Source organism: Salvelinus sp. IW2-2015, linkage group LG23, assembly GCF_002910315.2.
Source record: "Salvelinus sp. IW2-2015 linkage group LG23, ASM291031v2, whole genome shotgun sequence".
Lineage (NCBI taxonomy): Eukaryota > Metazoa > Chordata > Actinopteri > Salmoniformes > Salmonidae > Salvelinus > Salvelinus sp. IW2-2015.
The window spans coordinates 43,590,675-43,606,129 of NC_036863.1; the positions used below are offsets into that span (position 1 = coordinate 43,590,675).

Below are 15,455 nucleotides of genomic sequence, written 5' to 3' on the forward strand. Positions count from 1 at the left end.
GAGGGGATGGAGACGGTTCTGATGCGGGCAGTGAAGATAGGAGACTTCAGACAGAGCTACATCGATGGAATGTTACCGGACCTCATTCAGGAGTGGACGACCGCTCAACAGACGCAGAACACTAGGACCAGTCTCAGACACGGTGAGAGAGAAACGAGAGAGAGTGAGCAAGAGAACAAAAAGGAGAGATTATGTTTGTGTGTGTTGCGGCCAGAAATGTGCATTCAATGTCATTTGATGCAGTAAATGTTATGGTAGTAAAATATCTTGCACCAGAACATATCTTGCACTAGAATACAAGTCACCTCGTTCAGTACCAGCGTGGCAATACGTGTGGATACGGTGCTATATAATGCTATCAGCTCATGGAGACAGGTTGGATTCGTGCTGTGTATGGTTGCTAAAGGAGATATGTGGATATTGTTCTCTCTTTGAGCCCTTTACGAATCAAAAATCAAATCAAATCAAAATATATTAGTCACATTGCGACGAATACAACAGGTGTAGTGAAATGCTTACTTACAAAGCCCTTAACCAACAATGCAGTTTTAAGAAAATTACCCCCAAAAATATAGACTAGCAGTAAAATAACAATAGCGAGGCTATATACAGGGTGTACCGGTACATAGTCAATGTGCAGTGGCCACCGGTTAGTCGAGGTATATTGTATTAATATGTACATGTAGGTAGAGTTATTAAAGTGACTATGCATAGACAACAGAGAGTAGCAGCAGCGTAAAAGAGGGAGGGGGGGAGCAATGCAAATAGTCTGGGTAGCCATTTGATAGATGTTCAGACCTAGCTTGGCACTCCGGTTCCGCTTGCCATGTGGTAGGGAACGGTCTATTGACTAGGGTGGCTGGAGTCTTGACAATATTCAGGGCCCTCCTCTGACACCCTGTATATAGATCCTGAATGGCAGGTAGCTTGGCCCAGTAATGTACTAGCCGTATGCACTACCCTCTGTCGTGCTTGCAGTCGGAGGCCGAGCAGTTACCATATCCAGCAGTGATGCAACCCGTCCGGAGTGAGCGGCCTGCTGTGTGCATGCATATAGACAGTACCAATCAAAAGTTTGGACACATCTACTCATTCAAGAGTTTAAAAAAAAATAAAAAATTTACATTGAGGAATAATAGTGAGACATCCAAAACTATGAAAAAAAGACATGGAATCATGGAGTAACCAAAAAAAGTGTTAAACAAATCACACTCTTGGCATTCTCTCAACAGCTTCATGAGGAATGCTTTCCAACTGTTTTGAAGGAGATCCACATATGCTGAGCATCTGTTGCTGCTTTTCCTTCACTCTGCGGTCCAAATCGGCCCAAACCATCTTAATTTGGTTAGGTCGGGATTGTGGAGGCCAGGTCATCTGATGCAGCACTCCATCACCCTCCTTCTGGTCAAATAGCCCTACACAGCCTGGAGGTGTGTTGGGTCATTGTCCTGCTTGAAAACAAATGATAGCCCACTAAGTACAAACCAGATGGGATGTGTATCCATGCAGAGTCCTTTGGTAACCATGCTGGTTAATTGTGCCTTGAATTTTAAATAAATCACAGACAGTGTCATCAGCAAAACACACCCACACCATCACACTCCTCCTCCATGCTTCACGGTGGGAACCACACATGCGGAGATAATCCGTTCATCTACTCTGAGTCTCACAAAGACATGACGGTTGGAACCAAAAATCTCAAATTTGGACTCATCAGACCAAAGGACAGATTTCCACCAGTCTAATGTCCATTGCTTGTGTTTCTTGGCCCAATCAAGTTTATTCTTAGTATTGGTGTCCTCAGTAGGGTTTCTTTGCAGCAATCCGCTCATGTTGGCCTGATTCACGCTGTCTCCTCTGAACAGTTGATGTTGACATGTGTCTGTTACTTAAACTCTGTGAAGCATTTATTTGGGCTGCAATTTCTGAGGGTGGGAACTCTAATGAACTGCAGCAGAGATAAACTCTGGGTCTTCCTTCCTGTGGCGGTTCTTATGAGAGCCATTTCATCATAGCGCTTGATGGTTCTTGCCACTGCACTTGAAGAAACTTTCCAAGTTTTCCGCATTGACTGACCTCATGTCTTGAAGTAATGATATACTGTCATTTCTCTTTGCATATTGAGCTGTTCTTGCCGTAATATGGCCTTAGTCTTATAGCAAATAAGGCTATATTCGTATACCACCCCTACCTTGTCACAACACAACTGATTGGCTCAAACGCATTAAGAGAAGAAATTCCACAAATGAACTTTTACAAGGCAGACCTGTTAATTGAAATGCATTCCAAGGCAACCTCATGAAGCTGGTTGAGAGAATGCCAAGAGTGTGCAAAGCTGTCATCAAGGCAAAGGGTGGCTACTTTGAAGAATCTCAAATATAAAATATATTTTGATTGTTTAACACTTTTTTGGTTACTACATGATTCCAATTGTTATTTCTAAGTTTTGATGTCTTTACTATTATATTATACAATGTAAAATAGTACAAATGAAGAAAAACCCTGGAAGGAGTGTGTCCAACTTTTGACTGGTACTGTAGTGTCTATGCAAATGTGTGTGTGTGTGTGTGTGTGTGTGTGTGGTGTGTGTGTGGTGTGTGTGTGTGTGTGTGTGTGTGTTGTGTGTGTGTGTGTTTGTTGGTTGTGTGTGTGTGTGTGTGTGTGTGTGGTGTGTGTGTGTGTGATGAGCTGTTATACGCATATCCAGTACAACAGGATTTCTCAATCTCTGATATTTCACTCAGGAATCTGGATTAGCAGGGTTTCTTTTTACCACTGTGTCCGAGTTTTTTTAAGAGAAAGGTTGTGTACATGTGCATGTGGTGTGTCTATGTGCATATGTGCGAGTGGCTCGGGGAGGTGGTGTTGGTCTATGTCTGTGTGTTTGCATGTAACACTGTGTCTGTGTATGTCTAGTTGAAGTGAAAAGGGAAATTCTTGTAGGAAGTTGATTAACGTGCTTCTTTACAAATGTGCTTTCTGTGTGTTTAGTTGAAGGAGGTGCGTCGGAGGTAGAGCTATCTCGGAGGCGCAGTCTGAAGCTGAAGGCTCAGGTGGACAAAACTACAGGAGAACAGAGAGGGACTGGGATGGAGTCAACACAGAGCGAAGGTAACGCGCCACACACGCGCACACACATTTCAAATACAGCCAAGCATTCAGAGCATTCAAGCAGAACCAGATATTCAAAGGTCATTTCAAAGGTCATACAATCACTGAAACAGAAACAGTGTTATATATAGAGGTTGAATAACAACAAGACAACAATAGGCTGAATGGATTATGCTGATAACTGTATAAGGAGTATGTCTTACTGCACACAAGGATTGAATCATTTTGGTTTCTGTGGAGCACATCACCTTTAGAAGTCTGTGTATATGTTGAACTTTCTTCCCCTCTTTCAATCAAATTTCAATCAAATGTATTTATAAAGCCCTTCTTACATCAGCTGATGTCACAAAGTGCTGTACAGAAACCAGCTTAAAACCCCAAACGGCAAGCAATGCAGGTTAGAAGTGTAATGTAAATGTAGAAGCATGGTGGCTAGGAAAAACTCCCTATAAAGGCCAGAACCTGGAAGAACCTAGAGAGGAACCAGGCTATGAGGGGTGGCCAGTCCTCTTCTGGCTGTGCCGGGTGGAGATTATAACAGAACATGGCCAAGATGTTCAAATGTTCATAGATGACCAGCAGGGTCAAATAAATAATCAACAGTGGTTGTATAGAGGGATATCTCAACCACCAACTTACCATCCTGAGACAAGGCCGAACATAGCCCACAAAGATCTCCTCCACGGCACAACCCAAGGGGAGGCGCCAACCCGGCCAGGAAGATCACGTCAGTGACTTAACCCACTCAAGTGACGCATGCCTCCTAGGGATTTTTAACATTAGTTTTTTAAATGTAACCTTTATTTAACCAGGTAGTGGCCAGTTGAGAAAAGTTCTCATTTACAACTGCGACCTGGCCAAAGAAAGCAAAGCAGTGCGACAATAAACAACAACACAGAGTTACACATGGAGTAAACAAAAAAATACAGGTCAATAACACAATAGAAAAATCTATATACAATGTGTGCAAATGGACCTCCCTTATCTTACCTCATTTGCAACACACTGTATATAGACTTTTCTACTCTATTATTGACCCTATGTTTGTTATTCCATGTGTAACTCTGTGTTGTTGTATGTGTCGAACTGCTTTGCTTGATCTTGGCCAGGTCGCAGTTGTAAATGAGAACTTGTTCTCAACTAGCCTAGCTGGTTAAATAAAGGTTAATAAAAATAAAAAAAATTTAAACATCACCAAGAGGTAAAATAGATAGTGAAAACAATAGTGGTCATAAAATCATTATAGCACGGCTTTGATGATCCTTGGTTGGGGTCTGAGCAGATTATTTGTTGCGATTGAAAAGTTATAAAATGGTGGTCCGATAGTCCAGGATTATGAGGAAAAACATTAAGATCCTCCACATTTATTCCACGGGACAAAAACTAGGTCCAGAGTATGACTGTGCAGTGAGTAGGTCCAGAAACATGTTGGTGATGCTCTGAAAGCCTTTGGAGTGGGTCTGTGGACTTTTCCATGTGAATATTAAAGTCACCAAAAATTATATTATCTGCCATGACTACAAGGTCCGATAGGAATTCAGGGAACTCAGTGAGGAACGCTGTATATGGCCCAGGAGGCCTGTAAACAGTAGCATAAAAAGTGATTGAGAAGGCTGCATAGATTTCATGACTAGAAGCTCAAAAGACGAAAACGTCGTTTTTAAATGGAAATGGAAATTTGTTATCGTAAATGTTAGCAACACCTCCGCCTGTTGTGGGATGCGCGGGGGATATGGTGTTCTAGTGTAACCAGGAGGAGAGGCCTCATTTAACACAGTTAATTCTCAGGCTTAAGCCATGTTTCAGTCAGGCCAATCACATCAAGATTTGATCAGTGATTAGTTAATTGACTGTAACTGCCTTGGAAGTGAGGGATCTAACATTAAGTGGCCCTATTTTGAGATGTGAGATATCACAATCTCTTTCAATAATGGCAGGAATAGGGAGGTCTTTATTCCAGTGAGATTGCAAAGCGAACACTGCCATGTTTAGTTTTGCCCAACCTAATCGAGGCAGAGACACAGTCTCAAGGGGATAGCTGAGCTGACTACACTGACTGTGCTAGTGGCAGCTCCACTAAGCTGGCAGGCTGGCAAACAGCCTGCTGCCTGGCCTGCACCCTATCTCATTGTGAAGCTAGGGGAGTTAGAGCACTGTCTATTTTCGTAGATAAGATGAGAGCACCCCTCCAGCTAGGATGGAGTCCGTCACTCCTCAACAGTCCAGGCTTGGTCCTGTTTGTGGGTGAGTCCCAGAAAGAGGGCCAATTATCTACAAATTCTATCTTTTGGGAGGGGCAGAAAAAGGTTTTCAACCAGCGATTGAGTTGTGAGACTGCTGTAGAGCTCATCACTCCCCCTAACTGGGAGGGGGCCAGAGACAATTACTCAATGCCGACACATCTTTCTAGCTGACACCTCTCTCTCTCCCCCCCTCTCTCTACCCCCACCCCTCCCTTGCTACCCCTATCTCTCTCTGCAGGTTACAGAGGAGGTTCACTCCATTCTGAGGTTGTTGCTTCCTTTGACAGAGTCCAGCCCAGTAGAACCCTCTGGTCAGGAGAACAGTCTGGATACAGCACTGGTTCTGCTGCGGAACGTAGCACACAAACTAGCATTGAACCACACAGCACAGGTGAGTCTTAACTAGCACTGAGTCACATAGCACAGGTGAGCCTAAACTAGCACTGAGCCACACAGCACAGGGTGAGTCTAAACTAGCTCACAGGTCTCAGCCACACAATACAGGTGAGCTCAGACTATATTTTGAGGAGTTGCTACCTGATTGTCAAAACAATAACATTTATTTMAGTTTTTGGGTTCCAAAATATTTCCTCCAATTTGTTTTTAGTGAATTATGACACAGTCTTGTGCTCATCATACCTCTCAGGGGAGTTTAAATCGCATCAGAATATATTAGCAAACAATTTAGGCAGAAGAACCATCGATACCAAGAAACCAGTGGTGGCTGCTCAGAGGAAGGGGAGGACCGTCCTTCTCAGTGAATTTCATAAAAATKGTAAAACATTTAAAAGGTTATCMTTTTTAGATAAAGCTATATTAAATATGTTCACGTCACCAAATAATTGATAAAAACACACTGTTTTGCAATGAAGGTCTACAGTAGCCTCAACAGCACTCTGTRGGGTAGCACCATGGTGTAGSYGGAGGASAGCTAGCTCCTCCTCTGGGTACATTGACTTCAATACAAAACCAATGAAGGCTCGTGGYTCTCACCCTCTTCTATAGACTTACACAGTAATCAAATCAAATCAAATAATCGCAGTAGTTGTCGAGGGTGCAACAAGTCAGCACCTCAGGAGTAAATGTCAGTTGGCTTTTCATAGCCGATCATTAAGAGTATCTCTATCGCTCCTGCTGTCTCTAGAGAGTTGAAAACAGCAGGTCTGGGACAGGTAGCACGTCCGGTGAACAGGTCAGGGTTCCATAGCCGCAGGCAGAACAGTTGAAACTGGAGCAGCAGCACGGCCAGGTGGACTGGGGACAGCAAGGAGTCATCATGCCAGGTAGTCCTGAGGCATGGTCCTAGGGCTCAGATCCTCCGAGAGAGAGAAAGAAAGAGAGAATTAGAGAGAGCATACTTAAATTCACACAGGACACCGGATAAGACAAGAGAAGTACTCCAGATATAACAGACTGACCCTAGCCCCCCGACACATAAACTACTGCAGCATAAATACTGGAGGCTGAGACAGGAGGGGTCAGGAGGCACTGTGACCCCATCCGACTATACCCCCGGACAGGGCCAAACAGGCAGGATATAACCCCACYCACTTTGCCAAAGCACAGCCCCCACACCACAAGAGGGATATCTAATTATTACATCTTCCAGAGTATGTCCTCCAACCTATCAAATAACATTTTATTTGGAATACAACCTTACATTGAAATGCTTACTTACAAGCACTTAACCAACAACGCAGTTTTAAGAACATACCTAAAAACAAAAAGTATGAGAGCTCTTGCAGCATGGACTGACATGTTGTCCACCCAATCGAAGGATCAGAGAATAGACTGTAGTACTGAAAGCATAAGCTACAGCTAGCTAGGACAGCATTGCATAAAATGTGGTGAGTAGTTAACTCAAAGAGATAGAAACACAATAGTTGAACAGTTTTTAACAAATTCATTTCTTAAAAATAAAGGAGAAGTAAGAGAGAGAGAGAGTCATTTTGTTTCAGTTTAACAWATGCAGCTTGCTAGTTAAGCCCATKTTATTAACTAGCTGGCTATGACTAGCCAACACATCACTGGAACTCTTCCAAGTCAAAGTAAACTTCTGGTTTTATTAATTTATGGCCACCGGGGCTTGTTATGACAAATAATGTTCCCCAGCCAAATAGTATCCCCCTCTGATTTACAATGGGATTCGATAAACTATTACCGTCCGTTGCTATATCAACAGTGTGAYGACCTAATGATTAGACGTTTGGAGATCATTGCAGCCTAAAAGACGTTCTTTTCATCATCGCTAAGCAAACAAGGCTGATTTCCGCGACAATTTCGCTGTTTAAACAAGTTATGTTTAGCCAATAAATGTAAAACTTAATTTGGGTACCTTCCTAACATAATAACACGAAATCCATGTCTTAAACATTGCTACATTTCGGAAATGGCAAAGAAAACGTGTAATCTGCTTGACACATTCAAGTTACTTACCTTACAGATCAGGAAAACAGCTAATTTCCACTCCATTCATATGCAAATCAGATTGATTCAATAACTGGCTTGTCTGGCTGTCATGTTTTTATTTTAACCTTCCCTTATCTACACTGAAATAATATAATTTCAGTAATCCTCTATTATGATAAAAAAATATATATATATCTCGCGTAGCTCATTAGTACACCCTTGTGGTTGAATATATATGTCTCTATTGTACGTCCTAAAATACAACAATGAATAATGTGGAACAAATAAATACCATCAAAGGATACCTCACAACTTACAATAATGAACACCTTGTGAAACAGCTGTGAAAACCAACCTGGCATTATTTAAGATTTTAATACATAAACTTACATMGTTTTTGGTACAGTTGTGTCATTAATTTATTTTCACAGATTTGTTGTGCACTCACATGGCAATCATAGACTAAAATACTGAATTCTGGTGTGTGGAATGTAGAGGAGGTGGTTGCTGTGTGGGTGGGAGGTTCTGCCTGTCACTTGTTCTCAACAGACWGTCAGTCTCAGAAGGGGGACGTGAAGAGGGAGACTGCAAAGTCCAGRCACTGCTRCTCTCTTTGWTCTGAGTGTTTGCAGTGCTCGTSTWTTTAGTTMATCTGTGTTTCTCACATATTATGTGCCTGGTATGATAGAGCAAGAAAACCTTCTTAGCAGATAATGACAACAACATTAGCTGTAGATGATGTAATAAAAAAGGACACTTACCGATCATGTGCCATGGTGAAACAACTTTGATGGGCTTCAACTCCGGCKCCACAGTCTTCRCCCTCTCAATCTTCTGGCAGGCTAGACAGGGTACTGACCTTTAAGCAAAAAGTGACAAATTGAAACATTGTGTGCTCTCTGATATGACATTCATTGAAGTCATAATAAGTTCTGATATAATGGAATGTGATTGATTGATTGATAAACAAAAGGTTATTTCACTTGCCCAGCTGTCCACCTCATTGACAATTCCCCGTCAGAAGAAGTGTAGGTTGATTTTAGAAATCATGTGCTTCACTCTGAAATGACCAGCATGCATCTCGGTCAGCACGGCCTCCTTCTCCTCCTCAGTAAAAATCACCCTCCTGTGTCGCTGGCCATCCTTTCCCCGTAGGTAGATATGATTGCCTAACAAGTTTGAAAAGAAGAGTTGTTGAAATACTCAAGTCTAAGTACATTTGCACTGCTGTCTTTCTCTCTCTGTCCTCCACTCTCTTCCCACCTCTCTCTCCCTCCCTCTCTCACTTTCATCCTTTCTCTCCCCCCCCCCACTGTCTGTCTAGCGAAGATACCTAGTTAAGAGCATTTGGAATTACCATAATTGGTTATTTACACCTATTAATTTGATTGATCAGGTTTAACTTATAGCYAGACACCTCAATATGACAGACATATAACTATATCAGTGGAGGCTGCTGAGGGGAGGACGGYTCATAATCATGGCTGGAATGGAGTCAATTGAATGGTATCAACCACATGGAAACCACATGTTTGATACCATCCCATTTACTCCATTCCAGACATATTATGAGCCATCCTCCCCTCAGCAGCCTCCACTGAACTATATGTATAGCTAGCAACTAGTTAACATTAGATGGAATATGGTTGTCCATACGAAATCCGCCCAGTTATCTAATAGAAGTTAACTGCTTAACGTTACCCTGAACARTGAATTTCTCTGCATGTTGCGCCTCTTGTCGAGATCAGTGCTGTCTTCATAGTACTTTGCCTGGTTGGAAAGATAAAAGAAAATCTCCCAGAGGGATGCCATTGAAGTGCAACTACATACAAACAAAAAGCTGCATTAACAGTTACAGTAGCTTGCTAGCTAGCTAGCTAATGTTAGCTAAATAAAACTGTCTGGCTAGCTAGCTGGCTACTGTAGCTGGCTAGCTGACTAGGCAGGCTGAGGTATATAAGTACAGTAGCTAGCAACGTCAATCTAAAAACCGCTTAAAATATGTATTCCTACATAACAATATTTACTTATATAAAGACAAATACATGGTAAACAAAGTGTTTTCTTTCCAGTCGTTTCGGTCCTCTGAAGCAGCAGGTAGTCAGCAGGTCGTCACCGTCAAAAACACCGTCCTTGGAGAACTATTCTGAGCTAATAATTTTGTTYGGACTGAGCGAGCGTTTATGCAGTGAAATAGAAGTAGAACTGCCCGGATCCTCCTTCCTTCGCGACCACTACGAGRTAAAATAGAGCCAAGCAACCAGCATAGCAGTGGACACTTGGTTCATTACGTAATCCGGTCAAAATGTTTCAAGTTTTAGTMACAGCCCTAGCAACAGAAGCTTGAACTTATCGAATTCTATTGTGAYGCAGAAGGGGACACAGTTTGGCCGGGGGACACTATTTGGCATGACAGTGTTACTGCTAAACTGCTTACTGACTATAGACTGTAACGTTACTACATGRTTGTAGTGGGTTTATTAACACGTTAGTTATATTAGCTATGTTGACTATGACGTTATTTTAGCTAATATGGTAACGACGATGTAGGCTGTGTGTAGCGGTTATGATATGATTTGGCTTGGAAAGTTTTTTTGCCTGGTCACATAGAGCTGATGTGTTGTCCATTGAAGTCCACAAATGAAGGGAAAAGGTGAGAGGAGTAGAGCTCATAGATGCGAGAAGGAATACAATGGGGCTCCTATGAAAGTGAGCTGTGTTTACGTGTGATCAGGGGTGTATTCATTTCTCAGATTCTGTTGAAAAACGTTTCTTAAACAAAAGCAAACAGAATGAAACAGGGATAAACATAGCTGCATCTGCACTCGTTTGCAACTGTTGGAACAATGATTACACCCTAGATAGATGCAGGCAAGAGTGTCCAAGGTGGTCCTGAATGTGTCACTGTCTGTCCATGTGTCACTTCAAATGTTTCTCTCGACCTGTGTGTATCTACGTTGTAAACCTTTATTCATAGGCTAGGTTGTAGCAACCTCATGATGGGCATAGGGAACATTTGAGTATCATGTAGTAGCCTAAACCTATCAATGTTATATTGAACTGGGTGAATGGAATATGAATGACAGTCATCACATTTGCTGTAATAGAAATAAGGCCATGCTCAAGAAATTAATTAATTGTCCTCCATCGTCTTAAAAGGCACCGACTTCCACTGCAAGAAACACAATTTTATCTCAATGACCGTATGAATGTCAATTATACAAACTTCCTTTCTTTCCCGACCACTCTTTCCTTTTGGTTTACCAAGGATGCCAAGTCCGGGGGTCGTAGAGAAAATGATGTGGATGACAGTGCTGTTCTACAACAGGCACTACGGGACAGAGACGATGCCATGGAGAAGTGAGTATTCACATACACACGAATGTGCATGCATGCAGACACACATGGCTGACACACTTAACACACACRCACGCACACACCACACACCACGGCAAAGAGAGTTGTCAGTACTGCTCGTCTAAAAGAGGGATCTGCATCTTTCCAGAAAGAAGAATGAGACGTTGATGGTTTTTTTTCTCCACTTCCTGTTGTACAGGAAGAAGGCCATGGAGGCGGAGCTTCTCCGCAGTAAGACAGAGATGATGTTACTTAACAACCAGCTGCTGGAGGCCGTGCAGAAAAGACTGGAGCTCGCTTTGGAAGTAGAGGACTGGAAGGTACTGAGAGAGAGAGAGTGGGAGGGAGGGAAAGGGAGAGGGAGGTACTGAGAGAGAGAGAGTGGGAGGGAGGGAAAGGGAGAGGGAGGTACTGAGAGAGAGGTGGAGGGAAGGGAGAAGGAGGGGGAGAAGAAGGTACTGAGAGAGATAGAGGGAGGAAGATGGAAGAGGGAAAGAATGAGTGAGGAGGGGAGAGAGGGAGGAGAAGGACGAGGGGAGGAAGGGAAGGGAGAGAGCAGAAGAGCCAGAGAGGGGATGGAGTTCTGGGTATCGTACTGTAGATAGAGTGGATATACTGTAGAGTGAAGAGAGAAGATTGAGAGAGATAGTTGAAAGAAAAAGGTGAAAGAGCGCTTGAGTAATGGGAGCAGAGAGAGAATGTAGAGGAGAGAGAGTAGAGAGAGAGTCACAGTCTATGGGAAGGAAAAAATGGATATGTCTGAGACATACAGTACATTCAGTACGAACATGTTACTGTGGAAACAAGCTCTGACTAATCAGGGGACATAGCAAATTACCTATGGTGTAACACCAGTGTTGGGGAGTGGTGAACTACATTTAGTTCGACAAGTAATTTCATACCATTTTGTAATTTTAATATTAGTGTTTTTCAGTAGTTAATAACTTTTTTTGCCATGTAGTGGTGTAGCTAAATACGGGAACTAGACACTATTTTTTTTTGCAAAAATAAAATAAAATAAAATATGGGTGAACGAGCAAGAATGTCCTTTCTCTTTTGGCACTCACTTGAAACACTTTGTGTGCCTATTTCCCACTTTTTGAGTTCAGTAGGCTAAATTACACATTCTGTTAACATCTGACTTCTTTCAGTGTGAAGTCATTAATGGGTAGCTTGGTAAATACTGTATATTTTCAGAGTAGCTTCCCCAACACACACACACACACACACACACCACCACACACACACACACACACACACACACACACACACACACCACACACACACAACACACACACACACACACACACACACACAACACACACACCACACACACACACACACACACCACACACGCACACACACACAATGAGGGGAGCGGCTGCGTCAACAACCCTCTTACTCTACTCCATCCCTTCTTCAGTCAGTAGTTGCACATATGTGTCAGGGCAGCAGCAACACAGGTTGTTTAGACTCTAGCTAACCACCAAATGTACTACATTATCCACACAAGCCACTCGCCAGCCAGCCATATATCATGAGTTAGATGATTATGATTAATATTATATTATGAAGTTATTATTTAAGAATTCAAGAGCAGATGATAAAGCACCTGTCCCTGTGCACGGTCCTGCATGGGTAGAAATACACGTACATTATTTACACGTACAGTGCATCCAGACGGTACATATCACCAGCTGGTGTCCTAGCATGATACTGTAGTAATAGAGCCTGGGACCTCAGGGGCCATCTGGTGGACCAGCTCCCTCCTAGGGGTGCAATAGAACATGATATTATATTACCATCTTGGGGAAAGTAGACCACTGATCTAGCAACAGCCTGTCAAATTCTTTCTAATGATTCATAAACCACTTATGAATTAGGGGACAGAGCTGATTCTAGGTCAGAATGAACTAAAAAGACAAGTAGTCAGAATATAAACCAAGTTGTACCAAGTTTGGTGTTTAAGGGGGTAGAGGTTGCAGCGTTGGGCAAAAAAACATAAACAATATAAATACAATTGCAATACTGGAATACCATGATGAGATGAATAAAAACGTCCCTTTATCAGGACGATGTCCGGTTGATCCTCCAGCAACAGCTCCAGAGCCAGCAAGAGCTCCAGAGACAGCAACAACAGGCAGCAGAACAAGCCCAGAGGAAGCCGTCCCGTCTGGGGCTGCTGAGGAGGACCAACAGACCCCCTCTCCAGAGGCCAGCTTCTACCCCCTTGACCTACACCACTGGACAGGTTCCCGTTAGTACCCCCGTCCGTTCCCCCTCTCCCAACCCCCAAAGTACCCCTGTCACCTGGAGGGACAGGCTGAAAAGGGGGAAGGCGGGTCGTCATAGTGGCCAGGATGCAGAGCAGGCATTGCAGGCATCGCGGTCGTCGAGCGGCAGCAGACTGGAGGACGGGTTTCATACCATAGACTTATTATAACACATCATACACAAAAGCACATGCATTTAAGGGAGGGTTACAACTCATATCTATGTACTGTATTTACTGGTAGCTACTTTATCAATCTTTCTGACTGTGGATTCTTACTGGGAGAGATACATTGAGCTGATAGTTAGATACACAGTCACAAGCAGATTAATTCTCCAATCTACTAGTACTGTGCACCGCTCTGATCTGTTTGGCTTTAGGAAAAGATTTTTCAGAGTATTCTGTCTATTGGTGCCTGGATACTACATTTGGGTTGGAGATTTTCCCTCCAACTGTAGGCACACATTTTCTACTGTAATGACAAGCAGTCATGTTGACTGTCACACRTGTCTGATTAAAGGGGYAATCCTTAGTTGCTAGGGAAACATACATTTTTGGACTTAGAAATGAATGATATCTACCCATTGATTCTTGAAGAGTATAACATATAAATGCATACAAATGCCTAATGAGCTTAGTTCAACTGTCATACTCCATCAGAGCCCAAAATATAAGCTTGTTTTACTCCCATGTTTGTAAAAAACATACATGTAAACAAACAGGGCCAATTGCAACCACTGATGGCCACTAGATTATCGCCAGCCGATTTCTCTCGTTAAACCATCAATACATGCTTAAATGTATGTTGCCGTAGCAAATAAGGATTGCCCCTTTAATCAGACTAAGAGATTGGAGAATKAATCTGCTTGTGACTGTGTATCTAACCAGAGGGCGACATTGAGAGGTGGCACCACAGGTTCAAAAGTGGYGTSGCACCGGTCAGGTAAAACTCTGGGTCCTATTCGTAGGCTATGATAAAATATTCTTATTATAGATAGCTTCCCTTTTCATCTGTTCTATGAATAGGGCTGGGGTTTTTCTTGTCAGGACATGTGAATTGGAAACACTCCTGGCCTAAGGTGAATCAAACCCTTTCAAACTCCTACAAACCTTGTTATTGTGCATTCTGAAGCCTTTATGTACGGCAGAGTTACATTTAGCACTATACACAGTATAATTTGTAACAAGGCAGGGTTACATTTAATATTATACACAGYAGAATTTGTAACAATGTTKTTKTTTTTTWATGTGTAAGTCATAAAACCACGAACCTTGTGACATTGTGCTGRTCTCCATCTGGCCCACCAGAGGTTGGATCCCTGCTTCTCACCGTAGGAACTGATTGCCTGTAAAATCCATATTGTCAATCATTAAATCTACTTGAAACATTTTTATTTGAAAATAATATTGTGATAATTTTTTCATGAAGTAGATGTTATCGACTGTCACTCATTCCATTGCACTCAATTCTAACCAAACCTGCGTTATCAGTTCACATCAGTAGGTGTCACTATGCATGAAAAGACTGACGCCATGATGGCTGACTGTCTCTGTATTTGTGAAAGCTATGGTGGTGCTGTAATCCATCAATTCTCTTTTTCTGCATAAGCCATCCAACTGTTCTGTTGGACAAATGTGTTATATTGTCTCTGTAGACTGCACTGTGGCGTMATTTCTAGGGTTTGTACTTTTAAGTCAGTGAAATTTGCTCCACAAATATATTTCAATAATCACCAGCAGTGGAAATAGGATAATATGCTAACATTACTGGACTAACAAACTGTCTAGCTGACTAACAGTTTCAGTAACTTCAGTATCCCTTGGCCTTGGGTAGCAACAGCAGAGCGTTTCATCTTCTTTATCCTTTGCCAAACACATTTATTCAGTTAGTTTAAATTATTAGCTGTTTGCTGCGTGATTGCATCAACCAAACTAGCTAATCATGTTAGCTAGCTAGCTATCTAGATAGGCTACTGAAGCTAATGTTAGTAAGGAGGTGCGGGGACAACAAAAATACATATTTAATTTTTTAAGGAACCCGGTCCTGCTTTCAACTTACTCTT

The 15,455-nt window shown here is 42.4% G+C and overlaps 1 protein-coding gene across 1 annotated transcript in view; it reads left to right on the forward strand.

Annotated features, from left to right (window-relative positions):
• The window catches only part of LOC111950093 (plectin), a 20,928-nt gene extending 6,146 nt beyond the window's left edge, over positions 1–14,782 (forward strand). The window contains exons 3-6 of the mRNA XM_023967448.2: positions 5,593–5,745; positions 11,032–11,123; positions 11,320–11,440; positions 13,192–14,782. Of these exons, the coding sequence (XP_023823216.1) occupies positions 5,593–5,745; positions 11,032–11,123; positions 11,320–11,440; positions 13,192–13,563 (738 nt within the window). The 3' untranslated portion in view covers positions 13,564–14,782. The remainder of the gene's footprint in view (positions 1–5,592; positions 5,746–11,031; positions 11,124–11,319; positions 11,441–13,191) is intronic.
• The last annotated feature ends 673 nt before the right edge of the window (positions 14,783–15,455 follow it).